The 19,066-nt window shown below is 52.3% G+C and overlaps 2 protein-coding genes across 3 annotated transcripts in view; both read left to right on the forward strand.

The window, feature by feature from the left end:
• The first annotated feature begins 947 nt into the window (after positions 1-947).
• On the forward strand, positions 948-16,542 carry sult4a1 (sulfotransferase family 4A, member 1). 2 transcript variants are annotated; one of them, XR_011190125.1, is made up of 8 exons: positions 948-1,284; positions 8,693-8,823; positions 9,314-9,394; positions 10,147-10,273; positions 10,798-10,892; positions 11,777-11,915; positions 14,322-14,445; positions 15,141-15,230. XR_011190125.1 is itself a non-coding variant. In XM_015352005.2 (7 exons), exons 1-7 carry the CDS (start codon positions 1,116-1,118, stop codon positions 15,251-15,253), a joined length of 855 nt encoding a protein of 284 aa, XP_015207491.1. In that variant the 5' UTR covers positions 953-1,115; the 3' UTR covers positions 15,254-16,542. The 2 variants fall into 2 exon arrangements, 1 of the variants encoding a protein (XP_015207491.1); XM_015352005.2 differs by lacking the exon at positions 14,322-14,445 and having other exon boundaries at positions 953-1,284; positions 15,141-16,542.
• A 1,414-nt stretch (positions 16,543-17,956) lies between these two features.
• The window catches only part of efcab6 (EF-hand calcium binding domain 6), a 54,149-nt gene continuing 53,039 nt past the window's right edge, over positions 17,957-19,066 (forward strand). The window contains exon 1 of the mRNA XM_069192886.1: positions 17,957-18,101. The gene's annotated coding sequence lies outside the window, so the exon portion shown is untranslated. The remainder of the gene's footprint in view (positions 18,102-19,066) is intronic.

Below are 19,066 nucleotides of genomic sequence, written 5' to 3' on the forward strand. Positions count from 1 at the left end.
ATGATCCGTCTCTGATGCTCTTGCTGAGAAAGTGCTGAGACTGGAGGTAGTTTCGGCCATGCCAACAGAGTATCTTCCGATATCTCTGATCATTTACAACAATAATAATAATAATAATAATAATAATAATAATAATAATAATAATAATAATTTAGTTTTGGATGGAGTAGATATAAAAGATTAAAAAATGCAATCATAATTATATTAGGAATTTTATACCTTGTGTCTCCTTTTGGAATACTATGTTTAGGAATATTAACTGGAAATTAGTTTGGACAATTGATGATAGATATTGTCTTACAAATAAAGTTAAATAAATCGCATTTAAAATCGTTCATAGATTTTATCCCGTTAAATTGACACTTTCTAGACTTGAACACGAACAAGACGACTTCTGTGTATTTTGTGATAATGAGAAGGAATCTTGTTTACTGCATATATACAAAACTGTTTTGGATAGATGTTATTCTTAAACATTTAAAGGTAAATGTTAAATTGAAAGATTTTGATATTATTTTAGATTTTGTTAGATCTGATTTGGATAAAGGATATGTTTTTATCATGAATCTGTTAATTATTTAGGCTAAATACTTCACCCACAGAAGTAAATGGTCTAATACTGCTCCCTCTATTCATGCTTTTGATTTCTTTTTTAAAGTATATTAGAAATTTAAAGAATCAAAGGGCAAGGCACAGTGGCAATATGAAAAACGATTCATTTTTAGCTTTTAGAATTGTGAATTCCTCTGGCCGTGAAGTGTTTATTTCTGTATCTATTTTAATATTGTCTCCTTCTTTTTTTGGGAGGGGGGGGGGGGGGCGTATTTCTGGTGTTCAAATAAAAACTTTAAAAAATAATCTACAAGTTAGGAAGAAGAAAACAAAAACCAAATCAGAACCCTCATCAGTCGCCCTTAAGCAAACCGAGCGCCTGAACAGCAGGCTGGCGGCGGCGTCATCCGGAGCATCAGCGAGCGGGTCCCATTACATCACTTCGCCCGCACCTGATTCGCTGAAGGTCGGAGATCCTGGAGGCTGCTCGCCCGCTGTTCGGTCCCCGTCCACCGACTCTGACCCGTTAACCCCTCGGTTCCGCGGGCGCGGCAGGCACCGGGATGGCGGAGAGCGAGGCGGAGACCCCGAGCACCCCGATAGAGTTCGAGAGCAAATACTTCGAGTACAATGGCGTGCGCCTTCCTCCCTTCTGCCGGGGGAAGATGGAGGAGATCGCGAACTTCTCCCTCCGGAACAGTGACATATGGATCGTCACCTACCCCAAGTCAGGTACGCACGGGCGCCGCACCCCCACACATCGCAGTCGGCGAGGAGCGGCTCCGGGGGGTCCCGTCTTAGCTGACCTCTGCAGGAGGACAGAATCGCCATTGACCGATTCCCCGGTTTTAAAGCTGACACGGTTTCTGATGAAAGATGGAAGATTGCGTGTGGGTTTGGGATGGGTTCGGGTTTTTCCACCCCCCGTGGTTCTGTCATTCCCGGACCCCGAAGTACCGCCTGCGTCATCGTGTTTTTGAAACACTTGTTACATTCTCATTGTACGCAGTACCGTTGCCATTATTTATTTTTTAATGTAGCGATGCCTAAATGTCGCTTTTGCATGCAGCGCCTAGCAAGAATAGTCTATAGGCTTTGGGGTATTTCAGCACGTCTAGAAACGCGTTGAGCCAAAAGACGTATTTTGGATCAATGATGTCATGATCGGCCCTGTGTCATGAATTTCATGTTTCAGAAGAATAATCTGTTTCTTGTTGGCGCGGAAAAGGCCCTGACTTTTAATGGGCCGTTTAGATTGATCTACCTAAATATAGGGACTGAGAGCCTTGTATACCTTATTCCTGTGTTCTGAAGAGATAACAGACGCGCACATGCGTCATTTTGAATAGAGTCCAACCGGATTTTTAATTATTTGTTATAGGAACCTGGTGGTGCTCTTATTGTTTGATCTCTGGTTTTGAGTGGTGTTAAAACTTGACTTTCTAAACTCTAAGGGCTTCTTGGGATCCCTCTTGACAATTGTGAGAACTTCTGTTACTAAATATTCAGTGAAGGCGTTCACATAATGATGAGGCCTGCTCACCCCATCAGATCCATCAACAGGAGCCAACGGTATGTGTGGGGAAGCCGGCGGCCGAGTCTGTGGCCGTAGGAGCACAGGAAAGGCTGCTGGCCGGAGGAGCTGTTTGGCCATGCAGCTGGCTGGGAGCTGAGCCTGCAGTCAGCAGTCTGTTCGGAGGCTCTGGGAAGCATGAGGTCTCGGTCAGGGAAGTAAGAGTTTCGTATGGCTACCACACAGCCGGAACAATTAAAGTGCCGTCCCTGTTCATGAACTGAAATGAGAATAATGCTGCCACAGTATGCTCTTTTTAATCGTAGAAAGGGGTTTTGTTGTACTGCGAGGATGTTGTGGGCCGGTTGGAGTTGTCTCCATTACCGCACTGTGTTTGTGTGGGCGATGTGCTTGCAGGGAGGCCTCGATCCTGTAATTAATCGTGCACAGCTTCTGGCAGTCATAGCCAGAGAGGACAGAGGAAGGCTCCTGTTCCACCGCAGTGCTGACGCTTTAGACTGAGGCGATCTTCCGCTGAGAAGACCCCACTCTGACCCCTGCGCACACGGTACCTGCAGCTAGCTTCTGGGGACCCTCTTTAGTGCTTCACAGCTCTGGACTGAGCTTCACAGATGTAAAATCCTGTTTTCTGTCCTTGATGTGGTGTTTAAAAAGAATCACTGAAAGGACACACAGCTGTGCAAAGATTGTCTTCTGGAAAACAGAAAGCATCACAGAGATGCTGCTTCAGTCTCTTAATGAGGTGTTCGAGAAGCTTTAGGGCAAAGTAAAAGCAGGTCTGTGTCGAACTGGGTAAATCAAACTGTTGGTGAAAAAGCTCTCTCATTCATCTTCCTCTTTAAGAACTGCATTGTGCCTGCACTGGCAGTTTTACTGACGCCCTCGGTTGCCATGGCATCCCAAGGACCCGGTCTCTCTGGACTGATTCCCATCCTCTCTCTGTGGAGAAAACAGGAACAGAGTTGTGCAGTTTGGCCTCCTTAGCCCTCAGCTTGACTAGTCCTGTACTGGAGCCTCTGCACCTCAGGAAGTGACATCTGAGTGCTCTTCGGTTGCATATTAGATTATAGAGTCCGAGCCTCGGCTGTCTGGAGTGCGCTGGTCATACGATATCCCAGAGTGCTGTGGTATACAGGCTGCCTAACTCTTCCATTATCAGAAAGCTGCTTGTGCTGGCAAGGGGGGCAGCAATCCTGTCCTGGGGCCTGTCCTGGAGACACCGCGCAGGAGGAGGGGCTGAGCAGCGCGCAGGAGGAGGGGCTGAGCAGCGCGCAGGAGGAGGGGCTGAGCAGCGTGCAGGAGGGGGGCTGAGCAGCGCGCAGGAGGAGGGGCTGAGCAGCGCGCAGGAGGAGGGACTGAGCAGCGCGCAGGAGGGGCTGAGCAGCGCGCAGGAGGAGGGGCTGAGCAGCACGCAGGAGGAGGGGCTGAGCAGCGCGCAGGAGGAGGGACTGAGCAGCGCGCAGGAGGGGCTGAGCAGCGCGCAGGAGGAGGGGCTGAGCAGCATGCAGGAGGAGGGGCTGAGCAGCGCGGAGGAGGAGGGGGGCTGAGCAGCGCGCAGGAGGGGGGCTGAGCAGCGCGCAGGAGGAGGGGCTGAGCAGCGCGCAGGAGGAGGGGCTGAGCAGCGCGCAGGAGGAGGGGCTGAGCAGCGCGCAGGAGGGGGGCTGAGCAGCGCGCAGGAGGAGGGGCTGAGCAGCGCGCAGGAGGAGGGGCTGAGCAGCGCTCAGGAGGAGGGGCTGAGCAGCGCGCAGGAGGAGGGGCTGAGCAGCGCGCAGGAGGAGGGGCTGAGCAGCGCGCAGGAGGGGGGCTGAGCAGCGCGCAGGAGGAGGGGCTGAGCAGCGCGCAGGAGGAGGGGCTGAGCAGCATGCAGGAGGAGGGGCTGAGCAGCGCTCAGGATGAGGGGCTGAGCAGCGCGCAGGAGGAGGGGCTGAGCAGCATGCAGGAGGAGGGGCTGAGCAGCGCTCAGGAAGAGGGGCTGAGCAGCGCGGAGGAGGGGGGCTGAGCAGCGCGCAGGAGGAGGGGCTGAGCAGCGCGCAGGAGGAGGGGCTGAGCAGCATGCAGGAGGAGGGGCTGAGCAGCGCTCAGGATGAGGGGCTGAGCAGCGCGCAGGAGGAGGGGCTGAGCAGCATGCAGGAGGAGGGGCTGAGCAGCGCTCAGGAAGAGGGGCTGAGCAGCGCGGAGGAGGGGGGCTGAGCAGCGCGCAGGAGGAGGGGCTGAGCAGCGCGCAGGAGGAGGGGCTGAGCAGCATGCAGGAGGAGGGGCTGAGCAGCGCTCAGGATGAGGGGCTGAGCAGCGCGCAGGAGGAGGGGCTGAGCAGCATGCAGGAGGAGGGGCTGAGCAGCGCTCAGGAAGAGGGGCTGAGCAGCGCGGAGGAGGGGGGCTGAGCAGCGCGCAGGAGGAGGGGCTGAGCAGCGCGCAGGAGGAGGGGCTGAGCAGCATGCAGGAGGAGGGGCTGAGCAGCGCTCAGGATGAGGGGCTGAGCAGCGCGCAGGAGGAGGGGCTGAGCAGCATGCAGGAGGAGGGGCTGAGCAGCGCTCAGGAAGAGGGGCTGAGCAGCGCGGAGGAGGGGGGCTGAGCAGCGCGCAGGAGGAGGGGCTGAGCAGCATGCAGGAGGAGGGACTGAGCAGTGCGCAGGAGGAGGGACTGAGCAGTGCGCAGGAGGGGGGCTGAGCAGCGCGCAGGAGGAGGGGCTGAGCAGCGCTCAGGAAGAGGGGCTGAGCAGCGCGCAGGAGGAGGGGCTGAGCAGCGCGCAGGAGGAGGGGCTGAGCAGCGCGCAGGAGGAGGGACTGAGCAGTGCGCAGGAGGGGGGCTGAGCAGCGCGCAGGAGGAGGGGCTGAGCAGCGCTCAGGAAGAGGGGCTGAGCAGCGCGCAGGAGGAGGGGCTGAGCAGCGTGCAGGAGGAGGGGCTGAGCAGCGCGCAGGAGGAGGGGCTGAGCAGCGCACAGGAAGGGGGGGCTGAGCAGCGCGCAGGAGGAGGGGCTGAGCAGCGCGCAGGAGGAGGGGCTGAGCAGCATGCAGGAGGAGGGGCTGAGCAGCGTGCAGGAGGAGGGGCTGAGCAGCGCGCAGGAGGAGGGGCTGAGCAGCATGCAGGAGGAGGGGCTGAGCAGCATGCAGGAGGAGGGGCTGAGCAGCATGCAGGAGGAGGGGCTGAGCAGCGCGCAGGAGGAGGGGCTGAGCAGCGCGCAGGAGGAGGGGCTGAGCAGCGCGCAGGAGGGGGACTGAGCAGCGAGCAGGAGGGGGGGGGCTGAGAAGCACGCAGGAACGGGGGGGGCTGAGAAGCAAGGTATTTATATACAGTGAGTGTTTTCTCAGATCCTTCTCTGTCTTCAGCAAAGCGCTTTGTCCCAGAGATGTAGAATCCTGCCTGGCTGTTACTGCATTGCTCAGCAGTGGTGTGTGTGCAGAGAGATCAGTCACGCTAGGAGCAGCTTCCTCTTTCACTGAGGTTGCAGTTCTTGACTGAGCACGCAGAAGCTGTTCTGCAGCCCACTGAGAGGAGCTGTGTGACTTCTGTCTCGTTGTGGATGATACACACACTGCAAATTTGTGTTTTCTTGAGCAATACACACAGTAACCTTCAGCAGGTATGCACCGCAAAAGAGGTCAGCTCTCAGTTCTCAATTCAGTACTTGAATGATTGGAAAGTTTGAAGTCCTGGAGTTTGCCTGGAGTTTGCCTGGAGTTTGCCTGGAGTTTGCCTGGAGTGGCCTGGAGTGGCCTGGAGTGGCCTGGAGCCTACTTCTGGCCTCTGTGGTGATAATGGACTGAATCTCATTAAGACCTCTGTCTTATGGGATATGAATTCCAAAGCTTATGAAAGTAAATCTAAACAAATTAGATTACTTACTGTATACTGTTATCTACTCTGGGAAACATTTTATTCTGCTTCCAGCGTGTCTGAAGTCCTCCTGATGCTTGGACGAACAGTGAGGGATGTGATCTGTTCGTCTGATCAGCAGCATTCTGGCATGACGCTGGGAACTCTGTGACCCTGCTGCGATTCAGGAAGTGGGAATGGAATGGTTACTATGCACTGAGCAACTATTAACCCAGCTTAATTTTGTCCTACAAAATTTTCGATTCAAAATGCATCGTATGCAGCACAGTTCCATGGATAAGGTGCTCTAATCATCCCATAATCAGCTTATGCAGCTTAACATTTTATAATTTTAGAACTAGGTAATGCATTTGATTGAAAATCATGTTAGCTTTTCAAACAAATGGCGATACTGGTGATTTTGTTTCATTTGTATTTCCGTTCCCAAAACTGGGCTCAATAATGAGTGATGTCGGCATCATGTATGTAATTGGACATGAAGTGCTTGTGAGAACTGTCTGGAGTGCAGAATCCAGACTGCAGTTGTGATGCTGGAAGCTGTTAGTATGATGAGATGATGATGCCAGTTCTGCACTGTGATTGCAGTACTGGGAAGTGTGCCTGTCCTGTGACAGTTCTGCACTGTGATTGCAGTGTTGAGGAGTGTGCCTATCCTGTGACAGTTCTGCACTGTGATTGCAGTGTTGAGGACTATGCTTGTCCTGTGACAGTTCTGCACTGTGATTGCAGTGTTGAGGAGTGTGCCTGTCCTGTGACAGTTCTGCACTGTGATTGCAGTGTTGAGGAGTGTGCCTGTCCTGTGACAGTTCTACACTGTGATTGCAGTGTTGAGGAGTGTGCCTGCCCTGTGAAAGTTCTACACTGTGATTGCAGTGTTGAGGAGTGTGCCTGCCCTGTGACAGTTCTACACTGTGATTGCAGTGTTGAGGAGTGTGCCTGTCCTGTGACAGTTCTGCACTGTGATTGCAGTGTTGAGACTATGCTTGTCCTGTGACAGTTCTGCACAGTGAATGCAGTGTGGAGGAGTGTGCCTGCCCTGTGACAGTTCTGCACTGTGATTGCAGTACTTTTACCAACACTGCTGTGTCCCAGGCAGTGAGCATTTCTCCCAGCCCTGACAAGCCTGATTGATCTGCTCTCCTCACCCAGACAACCCCTTCAAGCCCGTTGTTTCCCAAGTTTTTTTTCGGTTCAGGGTTTTCCCTTCGATCTGTTCAGGTCTGAAGTCTAAAGCAAAGCATAATGATGGTGTATTTCCTCCTTATTACACAAGAAAAACAAAGTCTGCTCCTAGCACCTTTGACCATTGAGTCTACAGATGCCCCCCCCCCACCCAATCACATTTCCAGAGTCCGGCTGTGTGAAAGTGAAACCGGGTCCAGCGCCAGAGTGAGCCAGTCCACTCCCCACACACCAGCTCTCAGTGGGGAGGAGAGCAGAGTGATGAAGCCAGTTCAGAGATGGGGGTTATTAGGAGGCCATGATTGGTGAAGGCCAGGGGGAAATCAGACTCAGTCTCCGGGGTAAAACCCCTACTCTTTTTGAGAAGTACACTGGGATTTTTAATGGCCACATAGAGACAGGACCTTGGTTTTATATCTCATCTGAAGGACGGCGCCTGTTTACAGTCTAGTGTCCCCTTCACTATACTGGGGCATTAGGACCCACACAGACCGCAGGGTGAGCACCCCCTACTGGCTCCACTAACATCTCTTCTAGAAGCAGCCTTTGTTTTTCCCAGGAGGTCTCCCATCCAGGTACTGACCAGGCTCACACCTGCTGAGCTTCAGTGGGCTGCCAGCTGTGAGCTGGCAAATGTGACCCCGATTAACCTCTACCAACCAAGTGAAAGATTGAAGTGAGGAGAAAGAAAGGAGCTGCAGATTCTCAGACAACACTCACAGCCTCCTCTTCTGTGAAGCCTGGAGGAGGACGTTGGCCTGGCCTGGTCTGCATGGGCACCTCTGGAACTGTCCCATTCAATTGTAGTCGACACCCAGCGAAATAACAAGACATCCCCAGGCTGGCCCAGTCAATCCCACTGAGCACCTCAATAAGTCAGAACACCTCATGAGCAAACTGTAAACTAAAGTGACTGCAGCAGAGCATCTGAAATGATTCCACCAAGAGCCTGGCGAGCTCCATGGGGCACAGACTTCATGCAGTTATTGTCTCTAAGGTTTTTGGTACCAAATAATGAATTTTACACTCTGATATTTACTTTACAAATTCAGCATAGGATATTCTTGGAAGCTGCTGTTTGCTCACAAAATCACTATTGACTAGCGGGTGACTGTGTTTGGCTATTGATTATTTCTGGAGCCAGGCCAAGTGTCTGGTGTATTTTTCAGCTCTGTACCTTCTTTACAATCCTTTTAAAGAAGGATCTATCTTCGCTGGCTCAGCAGAAGTTCCTCTAATGCTATATTTTGCATGGCGTGAATTCATAATGAATAATAAATGTTAAATGCATGTAGAGATTTCCTGATTTCTTACTGCTTCCAATTAACATTTGTGTATTTCTGTAAAACATCCATGGAAATAAACTGGGTTCAGGACAGGGGACAGACACTCTCATAAGTGACGTGAATTTATTGAACAGAATTGAATGCCAGCAGGCTTGATATAACAGGCAGAGGTTCATTCCACATTGAGCAGTAGGAGGAAGAAGCACAGTGTTTCATGGAATATGTGTCTGCCTGGGCTGCATGTTACTTTCAGTAAGGCGTTCTGGTGTGCGGGGACTGACGGCTCTGACCCCCCTGTGCTCAGGGACCAGCCTGCTGCAGGAGGTGGTGTACCTCGTCAGCCAGGGCGTGGACCCTGATGAGATCGGGCTGATGAACATCGACGAGCAGCTCCCTGTCCTGGAGTACCCCCAGCCGGGCCTCGACATCATTCAGGTACCGCGCCCCGTGAGCCTGTGCCCCCTCCGAGGGGCGGGATGTGGCACCACGCTCCTCTCTCCCTGCTCCACAGAGCTGGGAGTGTGGCAGGCGGCCGGAAGCTCACTGCGTGCATGCCAGGTTTCCCTCCTTCTCCCCCTGCACGTTCCACAGAGCGCAGTGCAGCCTTGAGAAAAGTAGTAACGGGGCAGAAACAGGTCTGATGTAACTGCAGTGTATAGAAACCAGCCTTTCCCCCTCCAGACACTTCCCTGTTATTAGAAAGTGACTTGCAGAAAAACAGACGTTTTGGAATGTGACACACAGTGGGCGTTAAGAGTCCTTTTCTTGCTTTTGTTGATCTAAGCCGATCTTACCGGGTCAAAGCCATTTCTGCAGTCTGGGGGCAGAGCATGATGCACAGACGGGTGCTAATGTCAGACCTGTGGGCAGTGGGCCACAGGAAACAGGTTTCCATGTCAGGGGTTGTGCTCTGCTGCTCTTTCAGGAGCTGACGTCTCCTCGCCTGATCAAAAGCCACCTGCCCTACCGGTTCCTGCCCACCGCCATGCACAACGGAGAGTCCAAGGTGAGGCTGCGCTGGCCGGACAGCAACGCTGGACACTTCAGGTTCTGGAACCTGCTCTGTGCCGCCGGCTGTTTCCAAGTCCAGTACGACCATCTGATATCACAGCATCCACAGTACACGGCCTACACACTGCCCAGGCCAGTCTGCTCACTGCTGAGGTTGGAGAGTTCTCCAGTCTGACTCCAGCTGTTTTAACACAGCACACTGCCTTTAGATGCTTGTCTGGAAAGAGATACAGGGTCTCCACAATAAGGACCCGCAGTGCTGGTATATTCTTTCTCGTTGGCGACAGTGGAAGTTTTTCAAGAAACGTGCACAAAGGCTCAAGGTTGCTATCTGATGTCTGAAACAGAAATTGTAAGCTACGGTCCTCATTTGCATAGTTAGAGAACACTTCCCAAAGACCAGCAGGAATCGGGCTGCAGTTTAAATTATTGGGTTTCTATAAAATGTTGCCATTTTTATTGATGCACAGAGAACTTTATTTGTTCTCAGTGTCATTCCGAATGTGCCCAGCGAGCTATTGATGTAACAGCTGTGTATCAGTCTGTCTTGTACATTTTGTTATACAAGAGGTCAGACTAGCACAGATGTTCCAATATCTAGCGCACAATGGAAAGTTTTTTGCACGGCAGCTTTGTATCTCAGTTGTTTTTTTAACAAACAGTTTTTGCTGGATTTGTGGTCTACAATGTGCCCTGGCCTTGTGTGTCGCTTCTAGAGCTGTGTCTGAGCTGCTGTGCTGTTTCCAGGTGATATACATGGCCAGGAACCCCAAAGACCTGGTGGTGTCCTACTATCAGTTTCACCGCTCCCTGCGCACCATGAGCTACAGGGGGACGTTTCAGGAGTTCTGCCGCCGGTTCATGAATGACAAGCGTGAGTATGAAGCAGTGCTCCGCTTTCCTGGGAGCCTGGATAATGTAGTTCACGGTGTGCTCTTTACTCCTGGTGAAATGTGTACGTGCTGCAGGCCTGGAGGTGTGGGACATCAGCCTCACACAATGCCGATTAAGGAGCAACGTCAATACGTGTCTCTCCTCATGTCGCGGTTTATTTCAGCTGAACATGAACAAGTCACTGTAGCAGCTGCCCTGGGTAATGGGAAACGGGCAGCAGGAAAATAAGCAGCTGGCGGAACAGCTGGACAGGGGGTGAGAGGGAGTTGAGGGAGTGATACTGTTGCAAGTCGGCTTACTCCTGTCGGAAAAAAGACCTGATGCCAGGCAGGGTTAGGGTACTCCTCGCGCTCTCCTGCCCGCCCCTGGCGTGTCCCTGGCGAGTCCCAGGACGCAACAGGCTGGTCCTGCATGTTCCGGGCACAGCCTGGTCCCGTAGAGAGAAACAATGTCTCGCAGTGTTTTCCCATCACACCTCTGTGTCGTCTCTCTCTCTTGCCGCAGTGGGGTATGGATCCTGGTTTGAGCACGTGCAGGAATTCTGGGAGCACCGAATGGACTCCAATGTGCTGTTCTTGAAATATGAAGACATGTACAAGGTACTGGAGTAACCTTACTTATCTTATACGTGTCTGAGCATGCCAGCAGCCATATCACCCTGCAGCTTACAACTGGTAGTGCACTGCAGCTCAGCAGGTGTGAGCCTGGCCAGTACCTGGATGGGAGACCTCCTGGGGAAAACTAAGGCTGCTGTTGGAAGAGGTGTTAGCGGGGCCAGTAGGGGGCGCTCACCCTGCGCTCTGTGGGTCCTAATGCCCCAGTATAGTGACAGGGACACTGTATTGTAAAAAGGTGCTGTCCTTCGGATGAGAAGTGAAATCGAGGTCCTGACTCTCTGTGGTCATTAAAAATCCCCCTGGTTACTCTGGTGTTCTGGCCAAATTTCCCCCTGGCATTTACCAATCATGGCCTCCTAATAATCCCCATCTCTGAACTGGCTTCATCACTCTGCTCTCCTCCCCACTGAAAGCTGGTGTGTGGGGAGTGTACTGGTGCACTCTGCTCTCCTTCCCACTGAGAGCTGGTGTGTGGGGAGTGTACTGGTGCACTCTGCTCTCCTCCCCACTGAGAGCTGGTGTGTGGGGAGTGTACTGGTGCACTCTGCTCTCCTTCCCACTGAGAGCTGGTGTGTGGGGAGTGTACTGGTGCACTCTGCTCTCCTCCCCACTGAGAGCTGGTGTGTGGGGAGCGGTCTGGCGCACTATGGCTGCCGGCGCATCATCCAGGTGGGGCTGCACACTGGGGGTGCTGGAGGGGATCCCCATGACCTGTAGAGAGCTTTGATTGGAGTGTATAGAAAAGTGCTTTATAAGTGTAAGGAAGTATTATTATTACTGTATTAGTCCTGTGATGCAGCTGTCCTGTAGAGGAGGTACCGAGCAGTGTGGATGCTGGCAGGCTGAGCTCTGTGTTGCCCCGACAGGACCTGGCGACCCTGGTGGAGCAGCTGGCGCGGTTCCTGGGCGTGTCGTGTGACAAGGCCCAGCTGGAGTCCATGGTGGAGAGCTGCCACCAGCTGATAGAGCAGTGCTGCAACCCGGAGACCCTCTCCATCTGCAGGGGTACGTCCTGCAGCCCCCCTGCCCCACGTGGGGTGTCACAGGAAGAGAGTGGTAGGGCGGGGGGGGTGCTTTTCATCTCATGGCGATTTTCTTATCAAGGCTGAATCATCAAAGAACCATGTAGGTCTCTCCGATTATCACAGTTACAAAAAAAATGTCATCTAGCAGCAAAAAAATGGTTTAATTGCCCAGTCCCAATATACTAATCTAACTCAGATTTAGGTCTGTTCCTGTTGCCTTGCTTGTGTTGTGTGCCGCCATTAGAGCAGCCTGTGAAAACTAGATGCCATGATATTTTTTGTGAGAGATTTAAAAACAGTTGCCTCTCATTGTTTTTTTTCCCAGTGCTAAATTTTGAGAAGCATCCAGATCTGCAGGTGCAAGGCCCGTCTGTGAAGGGACTGTAGTAACGCCTGACCCGCCACTAGAGGCCGCCAAAGGGAGGCCTCTACTGTAGATGGGCTCATTGGGTGTCAATAGGTTCATTAATTATATAATTTGTTACGTGTTAAATTCTACATTCTCACATGGTATTAATCAGTGGTGTTAGTGGGCATTAGGAGCAGTGGTGGTGGGGGAACCTCTCTCGTGTTAGCCTTTGATGTGTAAGACCTGCAAAAACTCCTACATGAAACCTCTTGCACTTTAAAGTTGCTGTCATCGTGGATTTTTAACATGCCCAGATTCCTGGAGCCAGCGTTTTTTAAGGATGGAGTCGGCTACAACCCCTTTACTAAAATGTGTTGAAATATTGTTTTTAACTAAAGTAATTTTAAAGAGTTTTTCCTCTTATCTCTGAAAGCAGCTAGGGCGATATCTGCCCCACAGTTTGAACGCACATGAACCTGACTTCCCTTGGCAAGCAGATGTGCTGACTCTGCAGGTCTGGCTGACCTTCCTCCTGGGTGTAGCCACAGCCACTGCCTGAGCTGCAGTCAGGGTTATGGGCTCAGTTCAGCTGGCGGCGAGCTCTGCCCTGTCATGCCACCTCTTCAGACAGGCAGGGCTGTCACATGGCCAGCTGGGATGCTCCTGGCCCTGACCCCTTCAATATCGCACTGAGAACCTCTCAGTTTCAGTTTGGTTTGAGTTGAGTTAGTCTTCCATTACAGTGCAAGGTACAATTTGGTGCAACCATAAATCTCAGTGGACACACCTTTACCTTGCTACCCTGCTGTTATTACTGTATCATTCAGAATGTAAGAGAGGCTTCAGATGAGAGAGGGCCATTCAGAGCTGCCCTGCATTGCTCCCCCTACTCTCCTGCCCCCCGCTGTTCCCCCTCCTCTCCTGCCCCCCGCTGTTCCCCCTCCTCTCCTGCCCCCCGCTGCTCCCCCTCCTCTCCTGCCCCCCGCTGCTCCCCCTCCTCTCCTGCCCCTCCTGCCCCGTGTTGCTCCCCCTCCTCTCCTGCCCCTCCTGCCCCCTGCTCTCTGGCTATCTGCGCCTGTGGCTGGAAGGTTGCCGGTTCGTATCCCGTAGCCGGCAGAGGAATCCTACTCCACTGGGCCCCTGAGCAAGGCCCTTCACCCCAAGTGCTCCAGGGGCGCCTGATAAATGGCTGACCCTGCGCTCTGACCCCCAGCTTCTCCCCCTGTCTGTGTGTCTCACGGAGAGCAAGCTGGGGTCTGCGAAAAGACAAATTCCTAATGCAAGAAATTGTACATGGCCAATAAAGTCCTCTTATCTAATCTTATCTTATTACTGTATCATTCAGAACATAAGAGAGGCTTCAGACCAGCCATCTTGTTTGGTTGCTAATAGTAAAAAAAATTGGGGTACTAGTTTTGACAGCATGGGAGGCTTGTTCCAGGCTCCCACTGTGTGAACAGTACCTCCTGTTTTTAATTTTAAATGCACTTCCCTTTACTAACTGAAACCTATATAAACAGAGGTACATGGCCTGATACAAAACTGTTTCACAAGGATGTGTGCATGTTTTCCTCAACTGTCCCTTTCAGGATACAGGATTATCCTATTAAATACAGGATTTCCAGCAGCACAAAGCCGAGTGTGCTGTGTATTATTGCCAAGTGGTACTCCGCCACCTGCTGGCCATTCCGGAGATAACAGAAAGGAGAGTGCGACGAGAAACGGCAGAAAATCCCCAGAGCACACCACTTTTATACGTGTATAGTGTTCACTTATTTATTTTTTCATGATGTAATCTCGTTATTATCATTATGATTTTGTTTTCTGCCATACGTAGGATCCTTTTTTACTCTGTTTTTAAGTTTATGTTCATACAGTTACTTTTAAAGATTATTTTTGTAACTAAATTGCATCATTTTGTTCTTTTTTTTCAGTTGGTTTGTTTCCTATGGCTTCATACTTTCTGATCTCCATGTGTTTATTGTTTATCGTTTATTTTTGTTAGATTTGTTTCCCCCTCCATTCCCTTTCTTTTAGTGCATGGATCACTTGAGTTGAAGATGCGTTGACATTGGGCTGTAAAGTGACAAGTCTGTAGAGGCTTTGTTTCCCGCAGTCCTGCGGTAGGAGTGCAGGGGTGTGATCCAGCTCTCTGCTCGAGGTGAGTGGTGCTCCTGAGCTGTGCAGCGAGAGGCAGCGGTTTACTGCCCATGAGGACAGGCAGGAAGGCTATCACAGTTCCTGCAAAGAGGAAACCACACTGCGCAGTGTCAATTGTTTATTTTGTACACCTTTTGGTGAACTGAGAATCCCGCTGTTCCGGGACATGGGAATCGGTTAGCACATCTCCAGGAAGACCAGCACAAGATTAAGGATTCTGCAGTCCATCTCATTTTGTTCAATGTGATCGCTTTTTGCTGTACAAGTTCTCAAAAGATTTTGGTCTGTTTTGAAGTGGGAGTTGGACGGGGGCGTGTTGCATCAGGTGCTGTTTTTCACCTTTCCTGCTTGTTTTACTCTGCAGCGTAGTAATTACCGGGGAACAGTAATTCGTTCTCCATGAAGCTCCCTTATTTTCCCCTTATGCACTAGCAACAGGAAAGCCTCTTTAGATGTGTAATAAGGAATGAATCTGAATACCGGAGTGTGTGAGAGCCCGTCTGGGGTGAAATGGCTTTCTGTTTGTTGGGTGCCAAATCAGAAAGCTTCTGAACGAGGTTAGTGCTATAATGGAAGTTGTCTTCCTGTAACCTGAGTAGGGCAGGCATCTCAAACCCCTGCCCACCCTGTGGCCTGAGAGCCCCCAGGGGAAGAGGTGCACCTGTGACCCTGTTCTCCCTGTAACCCTGTTCTCAGGGCGCGTGGGTCTGTGGAAGGACATCTTCACCGTCTCGATGAACGAGAAGTTCGACGCGGTCTACAAGCAGAAGATGGGCAAGTCGGACCTGACCTTTGACTTCAGCCTGTGAAGATCCTCCAGCTGCATGGAAACCACAGACCTGACTGCATTGCTTCCTGTTCCTGTAAACCCGGTGGACCAGCTGGCTACTCCCATCTTGTGTCACAGCACGTAGACTTCAGTAGAGACTCCTGGATCTCCAGTTGCTGTTTTAATCTTACTGTATAATCAATCATTCATCTTTCTATTCTAGACATATGATGGTATATTTACCCAGCTTTGCATAAGCCAATGGCACTACCCTGCATAATCGTTTTTGGAGGTGAATTTCAAGGTGTACTCCGATATCCAGCTGCAATAGTTATTAAACAGGCCCCCGAAATATGATTCATTTTCCGTTCCCCAGTGTCAGTCGTTGCACGGCGTGCTGGAAGAATCTCAGGTTTCGACTGCTGCAGTAAAAGCTGGGCCTCCCAGGAACAGTGTTGAGATTCCCTGCCCCCCCCCCCCAGCAGCAGCAGTGTGACGAGTCCGCCCCTGCGGACAGCACGCCTGCTGTGGCCCCTGCTGTTGGGTTTCCCAGGCTGCTGTGCGCAGAGCCAGGCCCTTGCGTGTGCCTGCTGCGCTGGAGCCTGGCCGCGGTCAGATTAACGCTGCCCACGCTGAAGCCAGCTGCTCTACTAGGAAGTTCTGCTTGGAGAATTCCTGGAAGTGCAGCCGGCCAGACGAACCGAACAGCGTGACTGTGGTGCAACCGCCTCCCCCTTTCGGCCTGACCGCTGGTGCGCTCATCTGCAGCGCCGCGGGGCGCCGTCCCTCCCACCTCTGGCCCAGCGCGCCCAGCGCCGCCCCACTGCTCCGCAAGACGTGCAGTCCAGCCTCGCAGCGAACCCGCGTTACAGGGGCCGCCAGGGTCCTGCAGGGACGCGACCACCGGGCCCCACGCTGAGCCGGCCCCCGCTGCCCCTCAGCGACTGGACACTGCACCCCACCCTCGGGCACGGCAGCGCAGCGTAAGGACCCTGCACACACCACATTATTGGGGAGATTCCTCTCTGGTGTCCATAACGTCCTTGAACACTACACAGGCTGGAGGTCCCAGCGGCCCCCTGCTGCACAGTGAGACACTTCTGAATGTCTTTATGGTGTGGCTGTACATAGCTTGTCCAGATGTTGTCGGTGACATTCCTAATGGCATGGCTAGACTCGATAGCACTTTTCCCTGTTACCTGCTCTGTTTTACCGGTGCACGGTTTTGGTTCTATTTTTTATATTGTTTGGTTATCGTGCACATTCCTATGCACTGTACTTTCCTTTCTGGCTTGCTGGTTTATTAATAAATAAGTCTTCGGCCCCCTGCGTCTTGTGATGTGTCACTTCCTAGAGCAGACAGAAGTAGCGAGGTGTTGTTACAAGGTGTCCGTTAAGAAACGTATAACCCGACCATCAGTAGAAAATTATTCAATTAAAATATATTTTTATATAGCGCCTTTCACAACAAGGTTGCCCCAAGGCGCTTAACAATGCAGGTGACCATACATGTGAATACAGAACAGAAAAGACCAGAGGACAACAGAGCCCTGTGGAGCCTCACTGTGGACATCTGCTCATGCCTCTTAAGACAGTGCTCTGTTTACCTGTTCCCAAGCCAAGTTTAGGCATTACCTGGGATTCCTGTGGCTTTTAATCTGGGAACCCGCGTTTTAGGAAAGTCTTTGGCAAAAGCCTTCTGGAAATCTGAATGGATCATGTCTGTGCCTTGATGGTGTTGAATGTTCTTGTTGCTTGTCAGGAGAGCTCAAGCAAGGTAGTTAAAGGACACCATTCCCTTCTAACCTCATGCTGGCCGTCTCTCAAAGTGCTGGTGTTTTCTAAGCATTCTTTAGTTTTGTTTCCATAACCCTACCGGCAACAGAAGTAAGACCGTCTCCTAAAATGTCCCTCTGTCTCAATGCATCGGCTTTTGCACGTTTGCAATCCTTCGGTCGGTGACCCGCTCTTGAATGAGAGCAGGAATATCCTACTAAAAGGTGTATTGTTGATTGATTTATTCAGCGGTCACTTTCATCCAAAGCGATTAACACTTGCACCCTTTTGCAGGAAGTCTCTGTCGGGTGTTTTACATCTGGTGGAGCACTTTGCTCAGGGGTACAACAGCAGTGTGAGTCCAGAGCTCCACTGCTGACGGAATAGAGCCCTGTACCGTGTGTGAGCAACCCCTCTTCCCTCAAGGTCTGGCTGGGCGATCGGCTCACCCTGCTGCCCTTAACTGTAACCTCAGCGTCAGTCATGCTGCAACTGAACATTACTGACGGGGACTTCTGACTGACTGACTGACTTACCTGCGCCAAATGTCCTTTTAGCACCTTGACTATTTCTCCTCCTATTTCGGCGCCTGTTACCGGTCTCGCAGGAGATTGCCCCCGGTCCGTACCGCGGTTTTACCGTTGCGGCGCTAGAAACACTGCGCTGTACCGCCTCGAATGCCCATGTTGTGGAAAGTCTCCCTTCCTGGTGAGTTCACGGATTGTACCCACCGGTCATGCTAATAAAGCACCTCGAATTGAACGGTTTCAGTCCCCCAGCGCTGCTCCCTCCATCGCCCCTGAAACGCAAGCGGCGCCAGAGAGCGGAGCCTGCAGCGCCCCCCAGCGAGGGACAGGTGGTGGTGCGGAGCCCGTCCCCACGTGCCCGGCGCCGCCTCCCCCTGCGCGCGTCGGGGCGGCCGGTCCGTGTCCACGGCAACCGCGGCGCGTCCCTGGCGACCGAGCGGGGGGGGGGGCGGCGCGCGAGGGGGAGGGAGGGTTACCGGGTGAGTCTGCTTGCGGACACAGACATCGCCGTGAACGGGAACCTTGATATCATATAAAACACAGACGTCCGGGACCCGCGGCGTTGAGAGAGAGAGAGAGAGAGAGGTAAACGGGGTCCTTGTTAAAAATAAGGTGTTAAAGTAAGCTTCCGAGCCGGCTGGCCGAGCGGGGGTTTAGCGGAGATGGCCCGGGACAGCCCTTCACCGGGTCGAGGAGAAACCCAGGACAAATCGCCCCCACCGTTGTGGAGAGCAGCCCTCCCAGCAGCAGGCGGTAGACACCACGTTTCCCAGCAAATGTGGCCGGTTCGGGCCGAGTGCTCGGAGGCAGGCTGCCAGGGTGAGCAGCGGTGAGGTCGGAGAGGGGTCTGGGCAGGCCGGGAGCTCATACCGGCGTCGGAGGCAGACGAGCATCTGGGAATCGCGCCGGCCCTGTTCTTGAAATTGTGCATGATCCGCTCTATGCGAAAAAAGCAAAAAATCTCCGTGCCGGAGCGAGATCGAGATCGAGATTGAGAGGCTCGTCTCCCGAGCTGTTTTTTTTTTTAAATGACCAGATTTGAAACCGGCGAGTACCGTAGCTGGTAACGCTTAAAGGTCGTGAACGAGTTTGTTTGGGGCTTTCACCGAGGGCCAGACCCCTGTACGGCAGTGATCTTCAAAACAAGGGGACACGGTTAATATTCCCACTGGTAGAATCAGGTGATCCGGACCAACCCCCGTCACCTGTGCAGGTGTATCTAATTCCCCACTGCGGGGCGGCCACGCGAGCGCGTGTGTCAGATGACGTGTCCAGCGGATCCACGGGGCTTCAGCACTACAGAGGGGTCTCACGAAGTGTGTTCTTGCATAAACAGCTGCCTCGGGAAATTCAAGCGGTTTCAGAGTTAGAAAAGCTAAATAAAAGCACAGTTCAGTATTGAATAACATGAGCATCGAAGAGGCAGACGCGTTTTAGATACTAGAATAACTCAGGCGTGACAAATGTAGGGGGCCCAACGGTATTCTGCCAACTGTATGGAGGGACACAAGGGATGGTATTGATTAGGCACTGACACAAAACTTCCAGAC

The sequence above is a fragment of the Lepisosteus oculatus genome, chromosome 7 (genome assembly GCF_040954835.1).
Source record: "Lepisosteus oculatus isolate fLepOcu1 chromosome 7, fLepOcu1.hap2, whole genome shotgun sequence".
In the NCBI taxonomy this organism is placed as follows: domain Eukaryota; kingdom Metazoa; phylum Chordata; class Actinopteri; order Semionotiformes; family Lepisosteidae; genus Lepisosteus; species Lepisosteus oculatus.

What these genes read in the sequence shown, in the direction of transcription:
- sult4a1 (XM_015352005.2), top strand. Translation starts at nt 1,116, where the DNA reads ATGGCGGAGAGCGAGGCGGAGACCCCGAGCACCCCGATAGAGTTCGAG. An exon ending in TGCACAACGGAGAGTCCAAG is followed by an intron (nt 9,395 to 10,146) that starts GTGAGGCTGCGC and finishes TGCTGTTTCCAG; the next exon opens with GTGATATACATGGCCAGGAA. An exon ending in AATATGAAGACATGTACAAG is followed by an intron (nt 10,893 to 11,776) that starts GTACTGGAGTAA and finishes TTGCCCCGACAG; the next exon opens with GACCTGGCGACCCTGGTGGA.